This window comes from Hevea brasiliensis, chromosome 10 (genome assembly GCF_030052815.1).
Source record: "Hevea brasiliensis isolate MT/VB/25A 57/8 chromosome 10, ASM3005281v1, whole genome shotgun sequence".
Taxonomy (NCBI): Eukaryota; Viridiplantae; Streptophyta; class Magnoliopsida; order Malpighiales; family Euphorbiaceae; genus Hevea; species Hevea brasiliensis.
In genome coordinates, this window is record NC_079502.1 from 99,002,125 (window position 1) to 99,022,328 (window position 20,204).

General features: G+C 31.4%; 1 protein-coding gene across 1 annotated transcript in view; it reads left to right on the forward strand.

Annotated features, from left to right (window-relative positions):
• Window positions 1–16,739, forward strand: part of LOC131169442 (probable mannitol dehydrogenase) — a 28,739-nt gene extending 12,000 nt beyond the window's left edge. Inside the window, exons 2-6 of the mRNA XM_058128670.1 lie at window positions 15,221–15,377; window positions 15,485–15,598; window positions 15,692–16,205; window positions 16,285–16,438; window positions 16,525–16,739. Coding sequence (XP_057984653.1) covers window positions 15,221–15,377; window positions 15,485–15,598; window positions 15,692–16,205; window positions 16,285–16,438; window positions 16,525–16,730 — 1,145 coding nt within the window. The 3' untranslated portion in view covers window positions 16,731–16,739. The remainder of the gene's footprint in view (window positions 1–15,220; window positions 15,378–15,484; window positions 15,599–15,691; window positions 16,206–16,284; window positions 16,439–16,524) is intronic.
• The last annotated feature ends 3,465 nt before the right edge of the window (window positions 16,740–20,204 follow it).

Below are 20,204 nucleotides of genomic sequence, written 5' to 3' on the forward strand. Positions count from 1 at the left end.
GAATAATAAGCCAGGAAAATGGTAAAGCCGAGTCATTAGAATAATTCAGTAGGTCATAGGGGAAGACATCATAAGACAGAGTAAAACCAAATCCTGGATAACTAAATGGGATAGATCGGCTACCAAAAAATGCTGGTGAGGCGACCATATAGGGAGGTCGGAGGATTCGGTTTGGCATCCCCTGCCCAGTCCTAAGGTACCAATAAGCTAAAGAAGTCTTGCGCAGACCCCCTGACACCTTTGGACGTCAGAACCCTTAGCCTTAGGTCCTCTCGATAGGTAAAATTTAGAGAGATCGAAAAAATCCTTATCCGACTACCATTTAATTAAAAGAGGTCGGAGGAGAGTTCTTATCCGATTCTCAATCCAAAATTTTAACAATATTTTAAAGGAGATCAGAGGAGAGTTCTTATCCGGTTCTCAAGCTTAAAAGTTTTAATAAATATTAAAAGAGATCGAATGAGAGTTCTTATCCGATTCTCAATTCAAAATTTTAACAAATATTTTAAAGGAGATCGGAGGAGAGTTCTTATCCGGTTCTCAAGCTTAAAAGTTTTAATAAATATTAAAAGAGATCGGAGGAGAGTTCTTATCCGATTCTCAATCCAAAATTTTAACAAATATTTTAAAGGAGATCGGAGGAGAGTTCTTATCCGGTTCTCAAGCTTAAAAGTTTTAATAAATATTAAAAGAGATCGGAGGAGAGTTCTTATCCGGTTCTCAACCTAAAATTTAAATAAATATTAAAAGAGATCGGAGGAGAGTTCTTATCCGGTTCTCAATCTAAAATTTAAATAAATATTCAAAAGAAATCGGAGGAGAGTTCTTATCCAATTTCAAAAATTGAATTCTAATAAAATAGCCCTTCAAACAAAATTAACATACAACAGTAACTCACTAAGGTTATCCCATTTACTTATGTATCTGGGTAATCCGGATTAGTGAAAAATCAAATATTCCTTTTTGTTAAAAGGATTAACATTTCCATTCAAGCCCTCCTAACTAATTTACAAAGAATGAAAAGTTAAATCTACTTACCCTAATTAAGGGACGAGGTGGGGTGCCTAACACCTTCCCCATCCGTTTACGGACCCCGAACCTATAATCTCTGTCTTGAAGTGGTTTCATTTTAATTTATCTTCACAAATGGTTTTCTTTAGTTTCCCTCAAAACTAAAGTGGCGACTCCTCATTCTTTCCCACTTCGGTGAGGATTCGTTCAGGCCACCACAAAACACCTTGCGACACCAGTCATGACACAAAATTTTGGGTTGTGACATAAACCTGCGAGGAAGGAAGCAGGTTATTCTGAAAAAGAACTCCTCCTATAAACTAGAAAACTAGAGTGAACAGGAGTGAGTGTTTGACTCATAGAGTAAGATATTGATTTTAAATACAAGTTCTATAACTATCTAGGGCTAATGCATCCCTAAGGATGAAATGCAGTATATATCAACACATTCAATCATGCTCAAATAATATTCGCACAAAGAATAATTTAGAACACTCACACACCCGTGTGTTACATGAATCATATATATATATATGGGAGCTGATCCCCTATATAGCTCTCTTAATTCCAACCTCTGCCAGCGAAATCAACTCGAATCAGACTTTCTCTTAGTAATCCAAATGCGGGGGTCAGCGAGATCAACTCAAAACCGTACTCACCCTGACTTATCACAAAAATGACCAAGCCCCAAGCGAGACTAGCTCAAGCCGATCTGCCCATCCTACCCATATCCAATACCACACCTCACGCACGTCGACACACACACAGAGCTTCAAATTACCCTAAGGCGACACCCACATCAATTTCATTAAATGATAATGTAACAAAAAGTGTACCTATAATAGCTATATACTTATAATTATAAGTGAATGAACAAGCATGCCTTGTATGTATAATAATATTAAAATTATAAATAAAAATAATATCTACTCACTGGTTAATCGGTGACTACTATAGCGGTTGGGTGGGGCAAGACGATTGACTCTGATCACCTAAATGATTATATCATATTTTTATTAGTGCTAGCTCAAAACAAGACTTTAAAGAGATAAAAGACACCCTAATTTATGTCAAAAATCTGGCAGAGTTTTCTCTATACGTAGGACTTACCCAGCCTACAAAAGAGTTCAAATAATACTTCTAAATTATAATTCTCACATTCATATCCCATCAACATCACATGGCCTCTCCTGGGCCTTCCAAACCAACCAAATCTCACAAATTACAAAAAAATTACGTTTTAATCCCTAAAACTGACATTCTACAAAAATCACTCAAACAAGCTCTAAAAATTCTAAATTTTATCCCATGGTCCTTAACAAGGTTATAAAACTATGGCAATAAGAATTATAATTTTCTAATCACCCATGAATATTTTATAAATTTTCATTCCAAACCCGATACTAGGTAAATAAGAAAACTTAGGGTTCGGATTTACCTATACCAATTCTGATGCTTAGAACGTGTCTATGGCATCTAAAAATACTAAGATTGATTTTAATATCGATCATGTTCTGGGACAGGCCACTGGGCAGTCGGATGTGGTTGGAAACTCAGTCCCGGCGCTGGTGAGCTATTATCGTTTCGATCAAACCTAAATTAAGCCCAAAAATTGTTAATAATTATTATAAAATTATTTTTAATTTTTGAGAATTGAAAAAGCTCAAAAATCTCACCAAGTAATTTGGGTCATCCAATTATCACCTTTTTCAAACGGTATCCGATAGGAGCGTGGCTGATTCCATCTCGAAGATTTCATTGCCTTAAGTCCAATGGTGGTCTCGGATTATCGATCCAACTGTCGGATTGCTAGAAAAGTGGCCAAAAAGCCACTTCCTCTTCTTTCTCTCTCCTCTTTTTCTCTCTTCAATTCTCACTGGAAACTCCATTAAAACTAGTGGATCTTGGTTGAAGGAGGAACCTTGAGTTGCCAAATGCTTGCTGCCATCGTCCCCTATCGTCCCGTCACTGGAGATGGTTGGAAATGGCCTTTGAAGGCGCGACTCCTATCACACGCGCCCCCCTTTCTCTCTCTTCATTTTCTAGCTTCTGAGGGAGCTCTTGCTGGTGTCCATGGTTATTGGAGGAGGCAGTCGATGCTGGAGCCAAGGGGAAGGGTCACCGACTTGGTACTCCTCACCGATAAGAGGAAAAAAGGGAGGGAGCGAGAGAGCATCAAGGAGAAAGAGTGGTGGGGAAGGGGAGGGGGCGCTGTGCACTACATTTTGAATTTCTCTTTCATTTTTTTTTTTTAACTTTTAATTACACTTCTAGTCCCTAAACTTTTTAGATATTTTTTATTAGGTCCAAAATTCTTTTATTATATTTAAATTTATTAAAACTTTAGTAACATTAAAATTAAATATACTCTAAAGAAATTTAATTATTTTTATTTTAATTTAATAAATTAACTTTAATTTATTTTTTTATTTTTTAATAAGGACAATATTACAAATAACAATTTAAAATAATTGTAATAATAATACATATAAAATAACATTCATAAATTAAAATATCATTACTATGGAGATATTAATTTAGTACCTTGAATAAGATAGTAATAAATTATAATCATAATTTTTAAAATATTTTCTATATATTTATATATATTAAAAGAAATCAGGTTGTTACATTCACCCTCTTCATATAGGGCTACACCCACGGACATGCCATCTTCCACTATTAATAAAAATAAATCATCATTACAAGCTCAAAATTATACTATATATTAAACTAATTACACACAAAAGAACCCTTACATCAAACTACTCATAGTAAATATATTAATTAGTCCTCTCAATCTGCTTTAGACATAATCTAATAAATTTACTACTTTAATTACTGCATCACAGAGGGTCTCTTTAACTACAATGTGCTATAATTCCTTCCTCTTGAAATATATCCTTTCTCCACCTTACGCTAAAGTCTTTGTTCCTTCATAGGACTGCAATGGATAGGAGCCTATCATTAATGGGCAGAGTTAGATCCACTGCAATTAGCAAACCCCCTCCCTACAATGAGCGACAGTCCCACACTATAATATGAAAGCTACTCTTTTCAATTGGCGAAGCTACTCTCTATGGGTAAAGTTAAATAATCTTTCCACTATTATCCTATTTATAGTGCTAATTCTTTCAATCCTAATCTAATTAGGAGTTCCACTCAATTTAGGAATAGTACTAAAATGAGAGTTTTACTCTATCTAGAAAATAATTCTCTATCCTATTAAGGAATATTTCTCTCACTTAAATTAGGAAAAGGTCTCTCCAAATCTCACTAGGATTTTGAGTCATGAATCTAACAATTTCTATCTTGACTCAAAATCTATTAACCATAGCATACCTTGATATTCTTGGGTATCATCAAATCATCAACTCTTCATGCTTGAGCTTGAACCCCTCAAATCATCAATTTCTTCAATCTTCATCTTGGGTGTAAGTTACTTCTTTCTTTAAAAAATCTTTGCGTCCTCAACCATCTTGATTTCACATCAAAAGCTCCACCTTTATTTCAACTCTTTACCATCATCGTTGTTGCATTTGCAACTTTATATATGTCGCAATTGCTTCACATTCAACCAAACTCTCTAAGATCATCTCTAAGCTCTAATACAAATTGTTGTGCACTGTAGAACCTTGTAAACTATATATATAAAAAATGTAACGATCGGGAACCAGCCACTAGAGGAATTGTCCGCTTTGGCCATAAGCCTCACGGTTTTGTCCCATAGGTGGAATGGAGAACTTCCCAGGAGGTCACCCATCCTAGGATTTCTCTCAAACGAGTATGTTTAACCCTGGAGTTCTTCCAACTCTTCAGGCCATTCCACCAAAAGGCGCCTCTTGTGATTAGTTCCCCCATCTTATATATCATTACTTTTGAGCCCAAGACCATCTCCGTGCTTTGCCGATGTGGGATTTGCCTAAGGGACCTTTCTCCCCCCCTTTCGAGACTCAGCGTCCTCGCTGAGGTTTGCCCCACCATCGCCCAAGAGGGCACGCGAGCGGCTCTGATACCAATTGTAACGATCGGGAACCAGCCACTAGAGGAATTGTCCGCTTTGGCCATAAGCCTCACGGTTTTGTCCCATAGGTGGAATGGAGAACTTCCCAGGAGGTCACCCATCCTAGGATTTCTCTCAAACGAGCACGTTTAACCCTGGAGTTCTTCCAACTCTCCAGGCCATTCCACCAAAATGCGCCTCTTGTGATTAGTTCCCCCATCTTATATATCATTACTTTTGAGCCCAAGACCATCTCCGTGCTTTGCCAATGTGGGATTTGCCTAAGGGACCTTTAATTTTGACAGAGTTCCCTCTGTATTTTGAGAAAACAGTTCTTCAAATACCTGTAAAAAGCACTTCTAAAAGTTTTTCTCAACCACTACTTCGATTTCACAATCAAACTCAATCAATTTCACAATCATTTTAATAAATTTCTCAAGTTCAAAATTCAATAGTCCTCAAGGTATAGTCAATCAATTTCATACATTCATATTTCTTTAAAGATAAATAATTTATGTATACATCATACAAAAATTTACATTAAGAAAATCCAAACTAAAGTTTATTACAAATTTTATACAGATTTTGTACAAGCTGCTCAAAACCCATCTTCACATGTCCATACATTTCTGTGCATTACATACATCAAAATAAATATTTACGATTAGGGTATAAATTATACCCGATAGCTTCAAAGCAGAACGATCCTCAATCCTCGACTCGATCTCTGCTCCTCTAATCTCTGTATCTGCGACAGCAATGGAAGCTATCGCTGAGTACTAGGACTCAGTGGTGCACAACATACTAAAATAATCTTTATGCAAAACTTAAATCACATTTATTCAAAAATTTGACTAAACATGAGCATTAAACACAAAACATAAATTATGAGATTTTAATGCAAACCAGGTTCATTTCAAAGTATCAAAACACATTTCATAAAACCCACAGTTAGATCACGCCATTCGAAACAAATAGAATCTCAATAGCCAGAGGCTAAAGAGAAATCACATCACAAGGCTAGCTAGCTTAAATATATGGATATCCATTCACATCCTCTTCTACTGGCACACCTTAACACTTCTCCAGAGAAGGAATCAAAATTCGAAACTAATTACCCCCACTAATCGTGTTAGTGAGGTGTTCAAATATATGGTCATGATACTGTGGTTTCAAAACTTATCTTAACAATTTGTTAAACATTGTTATTTCAAATATACACAATAACTTCTAACAATTTAAGTCAAAACATCATAACTAATGTCACAAATAATTCTCAATAATTCAAAGCAAATGTAAAATACATATTTCATTCACTTTATCAACACATTTTAAAGCATAGTGATGTTGTGCACAAACCTCAAGCGAGTCGTCCCTTAGCCTCGACTCGGTTTCTCGGGTTCCTTCCCGATATTCTTTTCAACTGAAACACACAATTTTACAATGTTTCAGTACTATAACTTAAAATAAATCCAAAATAAATTTAGCTTCACAATTACCTAGTTCTAACGTGCTAAATTCAACGTTCTTTAAATTTTGTGTTTCGGGTTACTATTCACTGCACTATTCAAGTCAAATAGTTGACTTTCTAAGGCTTAATAGGTATGGGAACTCCAACTTCACCCACATACCACATTTTGATCATTAAACTTGTTGGTTTTGGTCATTTTCTCAAAGCTTAGGTCATTTTGGCAAAATTGCCAATTTTCGGTTTTGGTGCTCCGAAGTTACACTGTTCCATTGGTCAATCTACTGTTGGAATTTGGCAAAACTTCCTTCATAGAAAATGTTCCTTATTGTCTTAAGTGTATTCTCATTTTTGGATCACCTCAATCGGAGTTTTGTAGCTCAAGTTATGGCCAAAATAAAATTACTGTTCACGTGCACTGTTCATACTAGTATTTTGGTTCTGGCAGATTTTTGGTCCAAATTTGTTCAGTAATTTGATCAAGTTAAGTTCATAATTTGGTCTAACTTTCTTTATATGAAATGTTCTACTATGTCTTAGGTTTCCATCGGTTCAAGAATCACCTAAATCTGAGTTTCCTAGAGAGAGTTATAGCCCTTCAAACATTACTGCTCAAATGGAATTCTGCAGAATCGTAGGTATAGTAACTCAACTTTGCTCAATAATTTGAATGGGTTAATGGCATAATTTGGGGTGGTGTTCTTCATGAAAGTTTTAGATCTATGTCCTATCTAATTGCTGGTAAAATTTCAGGTCAATTTGACCTGTCTAGCTCGAATTATGACCAAATGAATAGTTACTGTTCATTTGGTCAGTTTGGTGCAGTGGCAGCCTGCTCTCATTTCACTTTGGTCAATTGTTTCACTAAGTTTTGGTCAGTTTTTGGGCATGGTTCCTTAATGAAAATTGTGTCATTTTATGTCTATTTTCATCCCCAATTGGTGGCATATCAATTGGACTTGTAAAATTTCTGTTTTGGTCATTCAAAGTTGGCTTGGTCATGCTGCCCGCAGCATGACCATTTGCCCTACGAATTGGACTTCCATTCCAACAATTCCCACACATCTTCTTTGGTCATTATTGACCATTTTTCACTTCACAATAGGTCAAACATGCCATTTGCTCATTTCTTACATTTTTGGTTCACAAACCCTAAGTCCAAAACCCTAACTTCCATGTTTAGTTCATTTATTGAATTCTACATGCATAATTGGAATTTATACACTCATTCACACTTAGCTAATTCATAATTTGTATCAAAATTATTCATCCTCAAACCTAAACCCTAGCTGCCCAAATTTCTATTTGGTCCACCATGCTTGATTTTGTTCACTTATTTGTTAATTACAAGTGTAACTTAACTACTTACACATAAATTCAAAGAGAGAATGAAGGAAGAATACCAACCTTAAGTGAGCAGAATTTTATCTTCTATTTCTCTCAATTCTCTTCAATTATTCTCCTTCAAATCTTCCTCTTGAGGTTTAATTTGAGGTTTCTACTATTTTTCACAAAAGATTTATGGTGTAATTTGAGGTTTAAAAAGCTTGATAATAAGCTTTAATGGGGGAAATTGGAAGAGAGGGTAAGGAGGAAGAGAACTCACGTAAGGAAGAAGAGCAAAATAGAAAAAATTTCCTTTTTTTTTTTTTTCTTTGTCTTCTTTAAACAATTTTTGACTTGGTCAATATTGGTGGGAAATAAAAAAAAATTAATTATGATGTCATAAAGGTGAGATAAGCATAATGTAATAACTTTTTAAATTTTCTTTTTCTTTTTCATCCTTTTATGTCTTATGAAAGACCAAAAATCAATTTAATTTAATTTATTAATTATAGGATTTATGACATCATGCATGATGTCATGCATGATGTCATCTTCCTACACCTTTTTCATTTCCTTTCTTTTTTTTTTAATTTTTTTATTAGTTCTTTAATTTAATTCTCGATTTCGAAATTTTCTTTTCTCCATTTTTATTTGACAGTTAGGTCAGAAGTCAGCTCTCGGGGTCAATTGACCAAATTGCCCCTCTCCGGTTCATCCCGGTTTGTAAATAATTCCATATTTCTTCCGGCTCCCTGACCTAATTATTTGACTGGCTTAACAGTTCTTTTTCGTGATTTTCTCTTTTCCACTGTGTTTATAAGGGTCCTAAGGACCGCAGCGTCACATTTTACGGTTCGAAATTTGAGTTTAAAACGACTTCACAGTCGTTCCCGAGGAGGTCACTCATCGCTGTGACTCTCGGCTCGTTTAACCTCTTATGTTCTGTTTTTCTTATTTATAGTTAACTAATTAAACATTCCTAATTATTTGTATTTATGGCTTCTCTAGTTGTCTTAAGTATGGTTCTAATCCCCTTAATTGTCCGGACCGACACTGGTCACCAGAACAGTGAAATATACTAGGCTATACAAATAGGGGTGTTACAAAAAAAAAGTAAATACTCAAAATACTAATATTTACATGATTCACCCTCTTTATATAGGGCTATATCCATGGGCTTGCCATCTTCCATTATTAATAAAAATAAATCATCATTACAAGCTCAAAACTATACTACCCATTAATCCAATTATACCCAAGAGAACCCTCACATCAAACTATTAATAGTAAATATATTAGTTAGTCCTCTTAGTCTCTTCTAGACATAGCCCAATATATTTAATACTTTATCTACTACACTACAAATGGTGTCTTCAACTATAATGTGCTATAATCCCTTCCTCTTAGTTTATGCCCTTTCTCCACCTTAGGCCAAAGTCTCTTTCCCTTCATAGAACTGCAATGGATAAGAGCCCATCATCAATGGGCAGAGCTAGATCCTCAGCAATTGGCAAACTCCCTTTTTACAATGGGTGATAGCCCAATACCATGATATGAAAGCTACTATTTTCAATTGGCAAAGCCATACTCCATGAAAAAAGTCAAATAACTTTTTCACTATTCTTCTATTTATAATATTAATTCTCTTAATCCTAATCTAATTAGAAGTCTCACTCAATTTAAGAATAACATTCAAATGAGAGTTTAACTCCATCTAGGAAATAATCCTCCATTGTATTGAGGAATATTTCTCTCACTTAAATTAGAAAAAAGTCTCTTCAAATCTCATTAGGATTTTTAGTCATAAATCTAACAATCTCCATCTTGACCCAAAATCCATCAACCATACCTTGATATTCTTGGGTGTTATCAAATCATCAATTCTTCATGCTTGAGCTTGAACCCTTTAAATAATAAATCTCCTCAATTTTTATTTTGGGTGTAACTTATTTCTTTCTTCAAAAAATCATCGCGTCCTAAAACCATATTGATTTCTCATTAAGAGCTCCACCTTAATTTCAACTCTCTACCATCACCATTGTTGCATTTGCATCTTTTTACATGTGGTAATACTCCACCTTTAACCAAACTCACCATGATCATCCCCAAGCTCTAATACCAATTGTTGTGCACCGCGAAAGTGTGTAAACTATAAAAAAATAAAGCAAATATATAAAATACTAATATTTACGTGATTCACCATCTCCACATTGGGCTACATCCATGGGCATGCCATCTTCTACTATTAATAAAAATAAATCATCATTATAAGTTTAAAACTACACTGCACATTAACCCAATTACACCCATGAGAACCCTTACTTCAAACTACTCATAGTAAATATAGTAGTTAATCCTCTCAGTCTCCTTTAGATATAACCTAATATATTTACTACTTTAACTACTATAATAAAAAGGGTATCCTCAACTATAATGGGCTATAATCCCTTCCTCATGGATTATGCCCTTTCTCCACTTTAATCCAAATTCTCTTTCCCTTCATAGGGTTGCAATGAACAAGAGCCCATCATCAATTGGCAGAGCCTAACCCTCAACAATTTGGGAACTCTCTCTCTACAATAGGCGATAGCCCCACACCACGATCTAAAAGCTACTCTTTTCAATTGGCAAAGCCTAACCCTCAACAATTTGGGAACTCTCTCTCTACAATAGGCGATAGCCCCACACCACGATCTAAAAGCTACTCTTTTCAATTGGCAAAGCCACTCTCCATGTCAAATAATCTTTTTACCATTCTTCTATTTATATTATCAATTCCCTTAATCCTAATCTAATTAGTAGTTTTACTCAATTTAGAAATTCCCTTAATCCTAATCTAATTAGTAGTTTTACTCAATTTAGAAATAACATTAAAATGAGAGTTTTACTCTATTAGAAAAGAATTCTCTGTACTATTAAGGAATATTTTTCCAATCAAATTAGGAAAAAATCTCTTCAAATTCACTAGGGTTTTGAGTAAAAAATCTAACAGAATTGAAGGCAAGTTATGGAACAGTCTCATTGATCTATTTTTAAAAGTTAAAAAGGCTTATTTATCCTAAAATAATAAAAGAGTTTATTTGACTTATTTTTAAAATTTAAAAGACTTATTTGATAATATTTTTTTAAAATTTAAAAGATTTATTTAATCTTTTTTTTAAAGGACTTATTCAGACCTTTAAAAAGGTTAAATACTTGTATAACTATTAGTTCATATTTTAAGGGCCAAAATAGACCTTTTGCCATTAATTATTCTGGTAAACTATAAAAGAAACGAAGAGTAAAAGATTGCATAGAGCAACCCAAATACTCGCGGATGACACAACCAAACACAATGAAGTCAAATATTCATCGAAAGCATCTTCAAGAACATCCTTAGGAACCAAATATGAAATTCATTGTGGATATAGCTCTAAAACTTTGAGATCTTTAAATCTTGACAGTGTTAGATCTGGAAATGCAGAGATCCTCTCTTCACTCTTTACTCGATCTGAGTTAGTGTCATGGTGATTTTTATTATTATTTTTTACTTATTTAATAATCATTTATTTATTATTTTAAAGTTGTCAGTGGCGATTTTGTAAAAAAATTGCCGCCCCTTGGAAATAAAATGGCTGGACTTATAATTTTTTTGGTGTCGTTTTTATAAATTATCTTTAAATAAATAACCATTACAAATGATTTTTTAATCATAACTAGTAAAAATTTTTTGAGAAACATAAAAAATTCATCTCTTAATGTATAGTTTCATCTAAAAATGCATGACGGAAAAAGACGAAAATTTTATTTCCTTTTTAAAAGACAATTTTAATAAAACATCACGAAAAATTAAAATTTAGGACTTTTTCCCTTGCATATCTAATTTTCTTGTCTTTATTTTTCAATTTTCTTTCAGTGCTATATATATATATATATATATCTTCTAATTTCTATATATTAAGAAATAGGTCAAAAATAATATAATATACTTATTAGGGATTACATGTATAATATATTTTTTATGGTAGTATTGCTATTTAGATGTTAATTTTATTATTTTTTTTGGTTTTTTAATAACAATTTTTTTTTCTAACTTTTTTTTACATGTAATGAAATTAATTGTATGAAAATAAAGGTGCTATCATATTGGAGGAAGGCTTGGAACTTGAAAGCTTATTGGAGTTCAACTACTAGAATGGAAAATATTGCAATAAAAGCTTGACTTATATTATACTTGTTGGTTTGGTGTTATCTATATTTAGGCTAAATATTATATAACTTATTATGAATGTTCAGTGCTAAATTATAATTTTTTTATGTGAGGATTATTAATTTGATTAACATTTTTTTTAATAAGCCTTTATTTTTATACTACTTTGTTGATATTTTATTTGATAGTGTTATTATTCGAATGTTAGTACTAATATTTTTATTAGTCTTTTAATGTTATAAATTTATAATTATTTTTATTTTTTTAAAGAAGCACCATAATATTATAATTTTGATTGTAAAAATTGAGAATTGAAATCAGAACTGAAACTATAACCAAAACTAAAACCGAAAATATTTAAAATTGAACCAAAATCAAATCAAAATTTTGTTCCCATTTCAATTCCACAAAAGTAAAAGAATTGAAAAGTTCGTTTCCAATTTCACTTCTTGTAAATCACACGCCTCTAATCGGAGGAATGAAGGAGACCCACTTTGAAAAGGAAAATGATAGATTGATGTTATCCCAATTGAATATGTGAACACTACCGTGAATTTCTTGTACCCTTTTTTATCCACTTGTGAATGTGATCCTCATGGTAAAAACATGCAATGAATGAATTTTTTATTTTTTTAGGAATTGGAGAAGTAGACACTCAATTAGAGTTTGTTAAGTAAATAATATGCATTTAACTATTAGATCAAGTTAAACTACGTTAGGCTAGGCAAATATTTCTGATTCATATATATATTATCCGGGATGGAGATGGTGAGAATTTCTTTTCATCCTAAATCTTCATAACTTGCCCTATATAATAATATATTATTATTTTTATTAAAAGTAATTTATTTCTATGTATTTATGTATTTAAATATTATAATTTTAACACAAAGGATATAAATATATAATAAAAAAAATGTTTAAATTTCATATTTTGAATTTCTAATTTATTTTTGAAAAATAAATTTATATTATATAATAATAAATTAAAATTAAAAAAAAAAAAGAAAAAAAATACCCATAGGAAAATCCGCCCTAATCTCAAACTCCTATGGAACAGGAATGGAGAAGTGATCCTCACTTTCAAGTTATCTCGTTGCCATTAACTAACTGGAGGGATAATTATCATTCGCCATTATTTAATTTTACAAGTATTTTTCTGAAAGTCACTGAATTTTAATTTCTTTCATAAAACTCATTAAATTTTAATTTAATTTTATAAAAGTTACTGTAATTAAAAATTAAAAGTATTTTTATTAATTTATTGACTTGTCAATTATTTTACAAATAAAATTACCTAATTAGTTGTTGCTGGTAAAGAAGAAAGAGAATGGGAAAGGGTTAAATGACGAAAGGTGTAACTCAATATGTTTTATGTATCTTTTTTTTTTAAAAAAATTAATAAAATAAGATAATTTTTTTTATAAAATATTTTATAAATCAATAAATCAACTTGAAAATTTTTAATTTCCAATCACAATGAGTTTTATGATATTAAATTAAAATTTAATAAATTTTATAAAAATAAAATAAAATTTCATAATGAAATTTGAGTAACTTCACGTGAATTTTACCGGCGGAATGAAGGATACCCAAGAAAGAATAGATTGATGTTATCGCGGTTGACTATGTGAACATTGCCAGGAATTTCTTGTACCTCTTTTTTGTATCGGCATGTGCATGTGATCCTCGTGGGGAAATTATGAAACAATTGAACTCTTTTTTCAAAGTTTTCTGATTCAGAGCTATGCATGTACGTATCAATTTACCATGTTAAGTGAAAAAGAAATTGCTAAACAATAGGGGCAAAAAAAAAGATAATATTGCCTAGATAATAAGAAAAAAATAAGGGAAAATAAAGTAATATACAAATTCTAATCATAGAATCCAACTATGAAAAGATAGAAAATTATTTTTTTTTTGTATATAAATAGAAAAATTAATTTTTATGTATATAAATCTCATAATAAATAAAAATATATTCAATTATTTTCAATGTAATTGCAATTGAGAGTGTATTTTGCTTTTATGAATTTGGTTTCACATTTCACTATTCATTGTTTTAATTTGTATTCTTTCAAATTAATTGAAAATATATTAGAATGATAATTAAATTTATTTTCTATAACATTTAAATCATTTTGTAATCTTTAATTTTTTAGTAGAAAAATTAAAAGAATAGCGTTTGAATCTGAATTTAATAAAGTAAAGTTAAGCACTTCATAATTTTTAATTACTTGCAGTATAAGAAAATGCAAATATAAGAGGCAAATTTAACAATGGATCAAAATTTTGTAATAAAAATATTGATTAACGATGAATAATCAATTAACGATAAATAATCAATAAATCCATCGCTTATATTTTATTAATCTATTATTGATACTTTAGCAATGAAAGTTTCAGCAATAAATTAAAATCTGTTATTAAAAGTTAATTTTTATAATTATATAATATGATATTATGAAAATTTTTATTTAAAAGAAGACATAAACTAGTTTAACTTTTTTGGGTTGTGGTCGATATTACTTCCACGAATCATACATCCTCCGTCCTTAGGACCTCCATGTTCCTATGATCCACAAGAGGGAATAAGTCAAGAAGACAGTAAATTAACTTTTGTTTTTCCAATTAAATTCACACATGCACTTGGCCACTTTATAGACTAGACTATAACTATAAACGAAAGTAAATTTTATTTTTAAAATTTCTATAATTAATTTTGAAAAAATTAGGTTTTGTAGTGCAACAGATGTAAATAAAATATAAATTATAAATCACATCTATTATTTAAATGTCATTAAATTATAAATAAACAAACTAATTTGAATTATGACAGTATAATATAATTTTAATTTATTAAATGTTAAATAAAGAGAATTAAATGCGATTTCAAAGATTGTAAATAGTAAAAAAAAATAGAAAATTATTATATATATTGGTATAAATAAAAAATAGTATTTTTTTAGATATAAAAATTTAATTATTTTTAATAATTTTAAAAAGGTAAGATTTATGTATCTAAAGACAAAGGCCACGTGAATGAGAACCCACAAGATAGAAAAAAATTTTCCCTTTCTTCTTTCTCTCACACGTTTTAGTCGGCTAACACCTGTAACTATAACTCATCAAGGATAAAAACAAAGCTTACCTAATACGTATATCACTCAAGGCTAAGCAAGTACCTTCCAAGATCCAACTACCACTATATATAGACTGGCAGGTATCACTCTCACCCATCAACAAAAGATTCAGGCCTTAGAGTTTGTAAAGGAGAAAATGGCAGACAAATTGCCAGAGGAAGAGCATCCCAAAGTGGCATTCGGATGGGCAGCTAGAGACCAATCTGGGGTCCTCTCTCCCTTCAAATTCTCCAGGAGGTTCAATTCTTTTTCTTCTTATATTCCATAAATGTTTTTAACTTGAAGCCCTGAGAATAAAAACTATAAGCAGTTCTTGATTCTAATAGAAATATGTGTTTGTACAGAGCAACAGGAGAGAAAGATGTTTCTTTTAAGGTCCTGTATTGTGGGATGTGCCACTCGGACCTTCACATGATCAAGAATGAATGGGGCAATTCCACTTACCCTCTCGTTCCTGGGTATATATGTTGATAATATATATATTAGAGTAACATCATTAGCAATATACTGCTTCTGTGTAGTTGGTACACTGAATTGACATGGAAATGCAGGCATGAGATTGTGGGAGTGGTGACAGAGGTGGGGAGCAAGGTGGAAAAATTCAAGGTGGGACATAAAGTGGGTGTGGGCTGCATGGTGGGATCATGCTACTCCTGCGATAATTGCACAAACGATCTTGAAAATTATTGCTCACAAATGATACTCACCTATTCTGCCAAGTACTACGATGGAACCATCACTTACGGCGGCTACTCCGATATCATGGTTGCTGATGAGCACTTCGTTGTTCGTATTCCAGATAGCCTGCCTCTTGATGCAACTGCTCCTCTCCTTTGTGCTGGGATCACAGTATACAGCCCCTTGAAATATTATGGACTCGACAAACCTGGATTCCATGTAGGCGTAGTTGGCCTTGGAGGGCTTGGTCACATGGCAGTGAAATTTGCCAAGGCTATGGGTGCCAAGGTTACTGTGATCAGCACCTCACCTAACAAGAAGCAGGAGGCTATTAAGCGTCTTAGTGCCGATTCATTTTTGGTTAGCCGTGACCAAGATCAAATCCAGGTATAAACTTGTATACTTTACATTGACTTTTGCTTATTCTAATATCATTCTTATTAAAAATTGCTTCTTTTATTAAAAGGCTGCAACGGGTACGATGGACGGAATAATTGATACAGTGTCTGCAAGTCACCCTCTTCTGCCTTTGACTGGTCTATTGAAGTCCCATGGAAAACTAATTTTGGTTGGTGCACCAGAGAAGCCATTTGAGCTGCCTGCCTTTCCCTTGTTAATGGGTAATGAATTGACGATTTCTCTCTACTCAGTTCTCACTCATAATTTACGTAATAAAAACTAATAGTTAATAATTGAATGAGTGCAGGGAGGAAGGTAGTGGGTGGTAGTTGCATTGGGGGAATGAAGGAGACACAAGAAATGGTTGATTTTGCAGCCAAACACGGCATAACATCAGATATTGAAGTGATCCCAGTGGAGTATGTGAACACTGCAATGGAGCGCATGCTGAAAGCTGATGTTAGATACCGATTTGTCATTGACATTGGCAATACAATCAAATCTAGTATTTAATTCACATACCCATCGAAATGTGTTTGTGGATTTCACGGTCTTTATGATGTTATGAAGCGGAATGCGTGCTAAATTGAACTTGGAGTAAATTGGATTAATGAAATTAATAGTATGAGATTATTAAGTGCACTCAATATTTATGTAGTGTTTTTTTTTTTAAAGAAATCATGTAATGTTATTAATAATCATATGAAATTTATTTTTTATATCTCAAAAAGAAAAATCATTTATAAGTGTATATCTCTATTTTTGTGACCTCATGAGCATTTGTGCTGAGGTCATGAAAATCCAATGATGAAAAAAATTAAATGACTGTGAGGTATATTTAAGGATATTAAAAATAAAATAATTATATATATGACATGATTGCAGAAAAAATTTTTGAAGAGCAAAAAATGATAAATTAAATTTAAATAAAATTTATTTTATTTAAATTTAATGATGGGAATTTATTTTATTAAAAAAACTTAACTAAGTCTAATTGCGCTTTATGAGCCCAATAAAATCTAAATAGATATTTTAATTAAATAAAAAAGCTCACTTAAAATATTTTTTACTAAAGAAAATTTTATCTCTATCTTTATCTCTCTCCCTCATATCCTTATCCCATACAATCTCTTCCTTCCTCACTATCCCTCTCCCATACAACCTCTACCTTCCTCACTCTCCCTCTTCCATACAATCTCTTGCTTCCTCACTCTCCCTCTCCCACACAACCTCTCTCACTCTCTCTCCCACCAATAGGATCCATTTCTTTCTTTCTCCCACCAATTAGTTCTCTCTCTTTTTTTTGTCACTAAAATTCTTTTTTGTTATTTTATCTTTTGTTTTATCTCTTCCTAAACTCTATCGATAAGTCTTTCAATTGTATCACAATTCTATACCCAAAACCCTATAAATACCCCACCATGGAGATGAAGGAAACACACTGAGAGATCAGCTCTTAAAGCTCTCTCTAAATTTCTCTTTTCCTTCTCTCTATTTTCTTTTCTTTCTTTTTTTAGCTCAAGAATAGTTTTTTAGATTTAATCAAGACGAGGGTTTTTAATATCTTTTTGTTCAAGATTCAAGCCATACTATAGTTGTTTTATATTTATATGCCTTGAGTTAGTGTTGTTTTTTCATAATTTACATGTATATGCGATAAATTTGAGGGTGACGAGAATTCTGCATATGTTCTTATTTTTGTCACTTTGCTTTAATTAATTTTCATGTATTTATGCTTATGTAAAAATTGTATCAAAATTATATTTGTAATATTCATGACATTCTAATAATTTTAACCTTAAGAATCATGAAAAAAGCTGTTAAATTGAGTAAGTTATGATTCTCTAAATTTAGGGTATATGCAAATCACGATTTACAGTATAATCAAATTTCAAGGTTCATATCTCCATTAGTTTTTCATCTTTTTTTTTTTTTTGGGTCTAAAATTAAATTCAAGAACTTTTCTAATTTTTCCCATTAGTTTTATATAAATATCTTTTATGGTTTGTGAGATGCATTAATTTTTTAAAAAAAAAAAGTAGTGCAAATCTGTATTTAATGCATAACAGTGATGAACTATGATTTTTGTAAATTATTTGATAGAGATTTTATACTAATTAATAATTTTTTATTTTGATATGATGTTTTGGCATACTTCTGGAATTTTTGTATAATTTTTTATACTTATTCAACTAATTTTAGAAATTCAATTACAAAAACACTATAAATATGCTCAAATATGAAAATTTTATATTGATTTATAATTTTTTGTTTTCATGCCTTAAATTGTATTTTGATTTATTTTTAATATTATGCATGATGTGATATCGTGTTATTAAATGTTATGATTAAGTTAGAAGACTTTTGGCCATTGAGTAGTTTTAATCAAATATAAGTCTAAACAACTTAGGGGATTACTGTTAAATTTCAATGTAATTTGTTATTAATTTATTTCATATTATACATAAAATTGGTACATAGCCCTAAGGTATGTGCGAAAAATGGGTCTTTGCATGGAACTTCAAGAGAGTAAGACAAAGATAAACTTGTCATACTAAAAGACAAGACCCTTCTTTAATGTTAGTTTGCCCCAATGACAACTACAATAATTAAAAGATAAATGCGCCTTAAACTTTCTTGAATAACAAATTTGTATGTGATGTGTAGCTATAATAGGATTTACTTGGTAAATAATAAAATCAATTTTATTTGTATCTCTAACCCACTTGTGCATGAAATTTAATTAAATAAATATTAGGTAAATTAAAATTAAATCTTGTTTGCATAAAAAAATCAATTTTGGCATGTAAATTAAATGTAATTAAATATTTGATAAGAAATAAAATAAATTAACATATTAGAAATAAATATTTTTAGGACATAATTGTTTGAGACCTTGATGTATTTATTATAATAAATTACACATGTACATAATTTAATTAGTTTAATTATCCTTAGGGTAACTTGATACATAAATAAAATAGTTATAAAGAAATTTAAGGTTGTTTGTAAATTGAATATATTTGTAAATTAAATTGACAATAATAGATTAATTTTAGTTATTCGGTAAATTTCACTTTATTTAATTTAGTAATCTCATAGATAGAAAGTACTTGCGTATAAAAAATGTTTGTAAATAACAACTCCTATTTGGATTGTTTTTGTATGTAGGATTAGAAATTGCAAACTTAGGTAAGAGATTTAATGAAGAAATAATAAATAAGACTTTTAGAAATATTACTGGATAACTAGCACTCAAATTAATAAGGTTAGACCAGTCGTAAGCAGTGCATAACACCTTTCTCTTGTATACCTACAATCCCAAACCTAGACATTAGGCTATAGTAATGACGGTTGTGGAACTTTTACGAGGAGTAAGGTGCTATCCACGACCTTATTGAAAATTGATGTCTCTTATAAGAAATAATGAACATGTCCCGGTTATCATCCGGATGGTGACTCCTGTCTATCTATGCCTTTAAGGCATAAATCCTTAATACTATGGTAGTGATATGGCAAGATGGTACTTGCCAGTGGACTCGATTCTATTAACATTGTATAAATTACATGTCTAGAAAATGTTGACTAAGGAGGTGGCACTTGTTAGTAGTATGCCCTAGAGCATATCATTTAGTATATATCTTGTACATATTTTTATTAATAAAAGGCATTTTCACTTTTCCGTTTACATAATATATTTATGTGTAATAGAAAAGGTCCATTGATATTTTGTTAGAAATATTATTCTTAAGTTGTTAAGAATATGAGTGACAATATTTCTAGCACAAAGTATCATAAATAGGTTCACAATCGAGGATACTTCATAATAAGGACATGACTTATCCAGAAAGATTGTATTCATGTTTGTTCCCAAGTTATTTATATGAGATATAAATAAGATGGAATGGTGATTCTCATGCCATATAACAAACATGATAGGCACTTATAAATATGATAAGTAGGCCGAACCAGTGACACTTATGACAA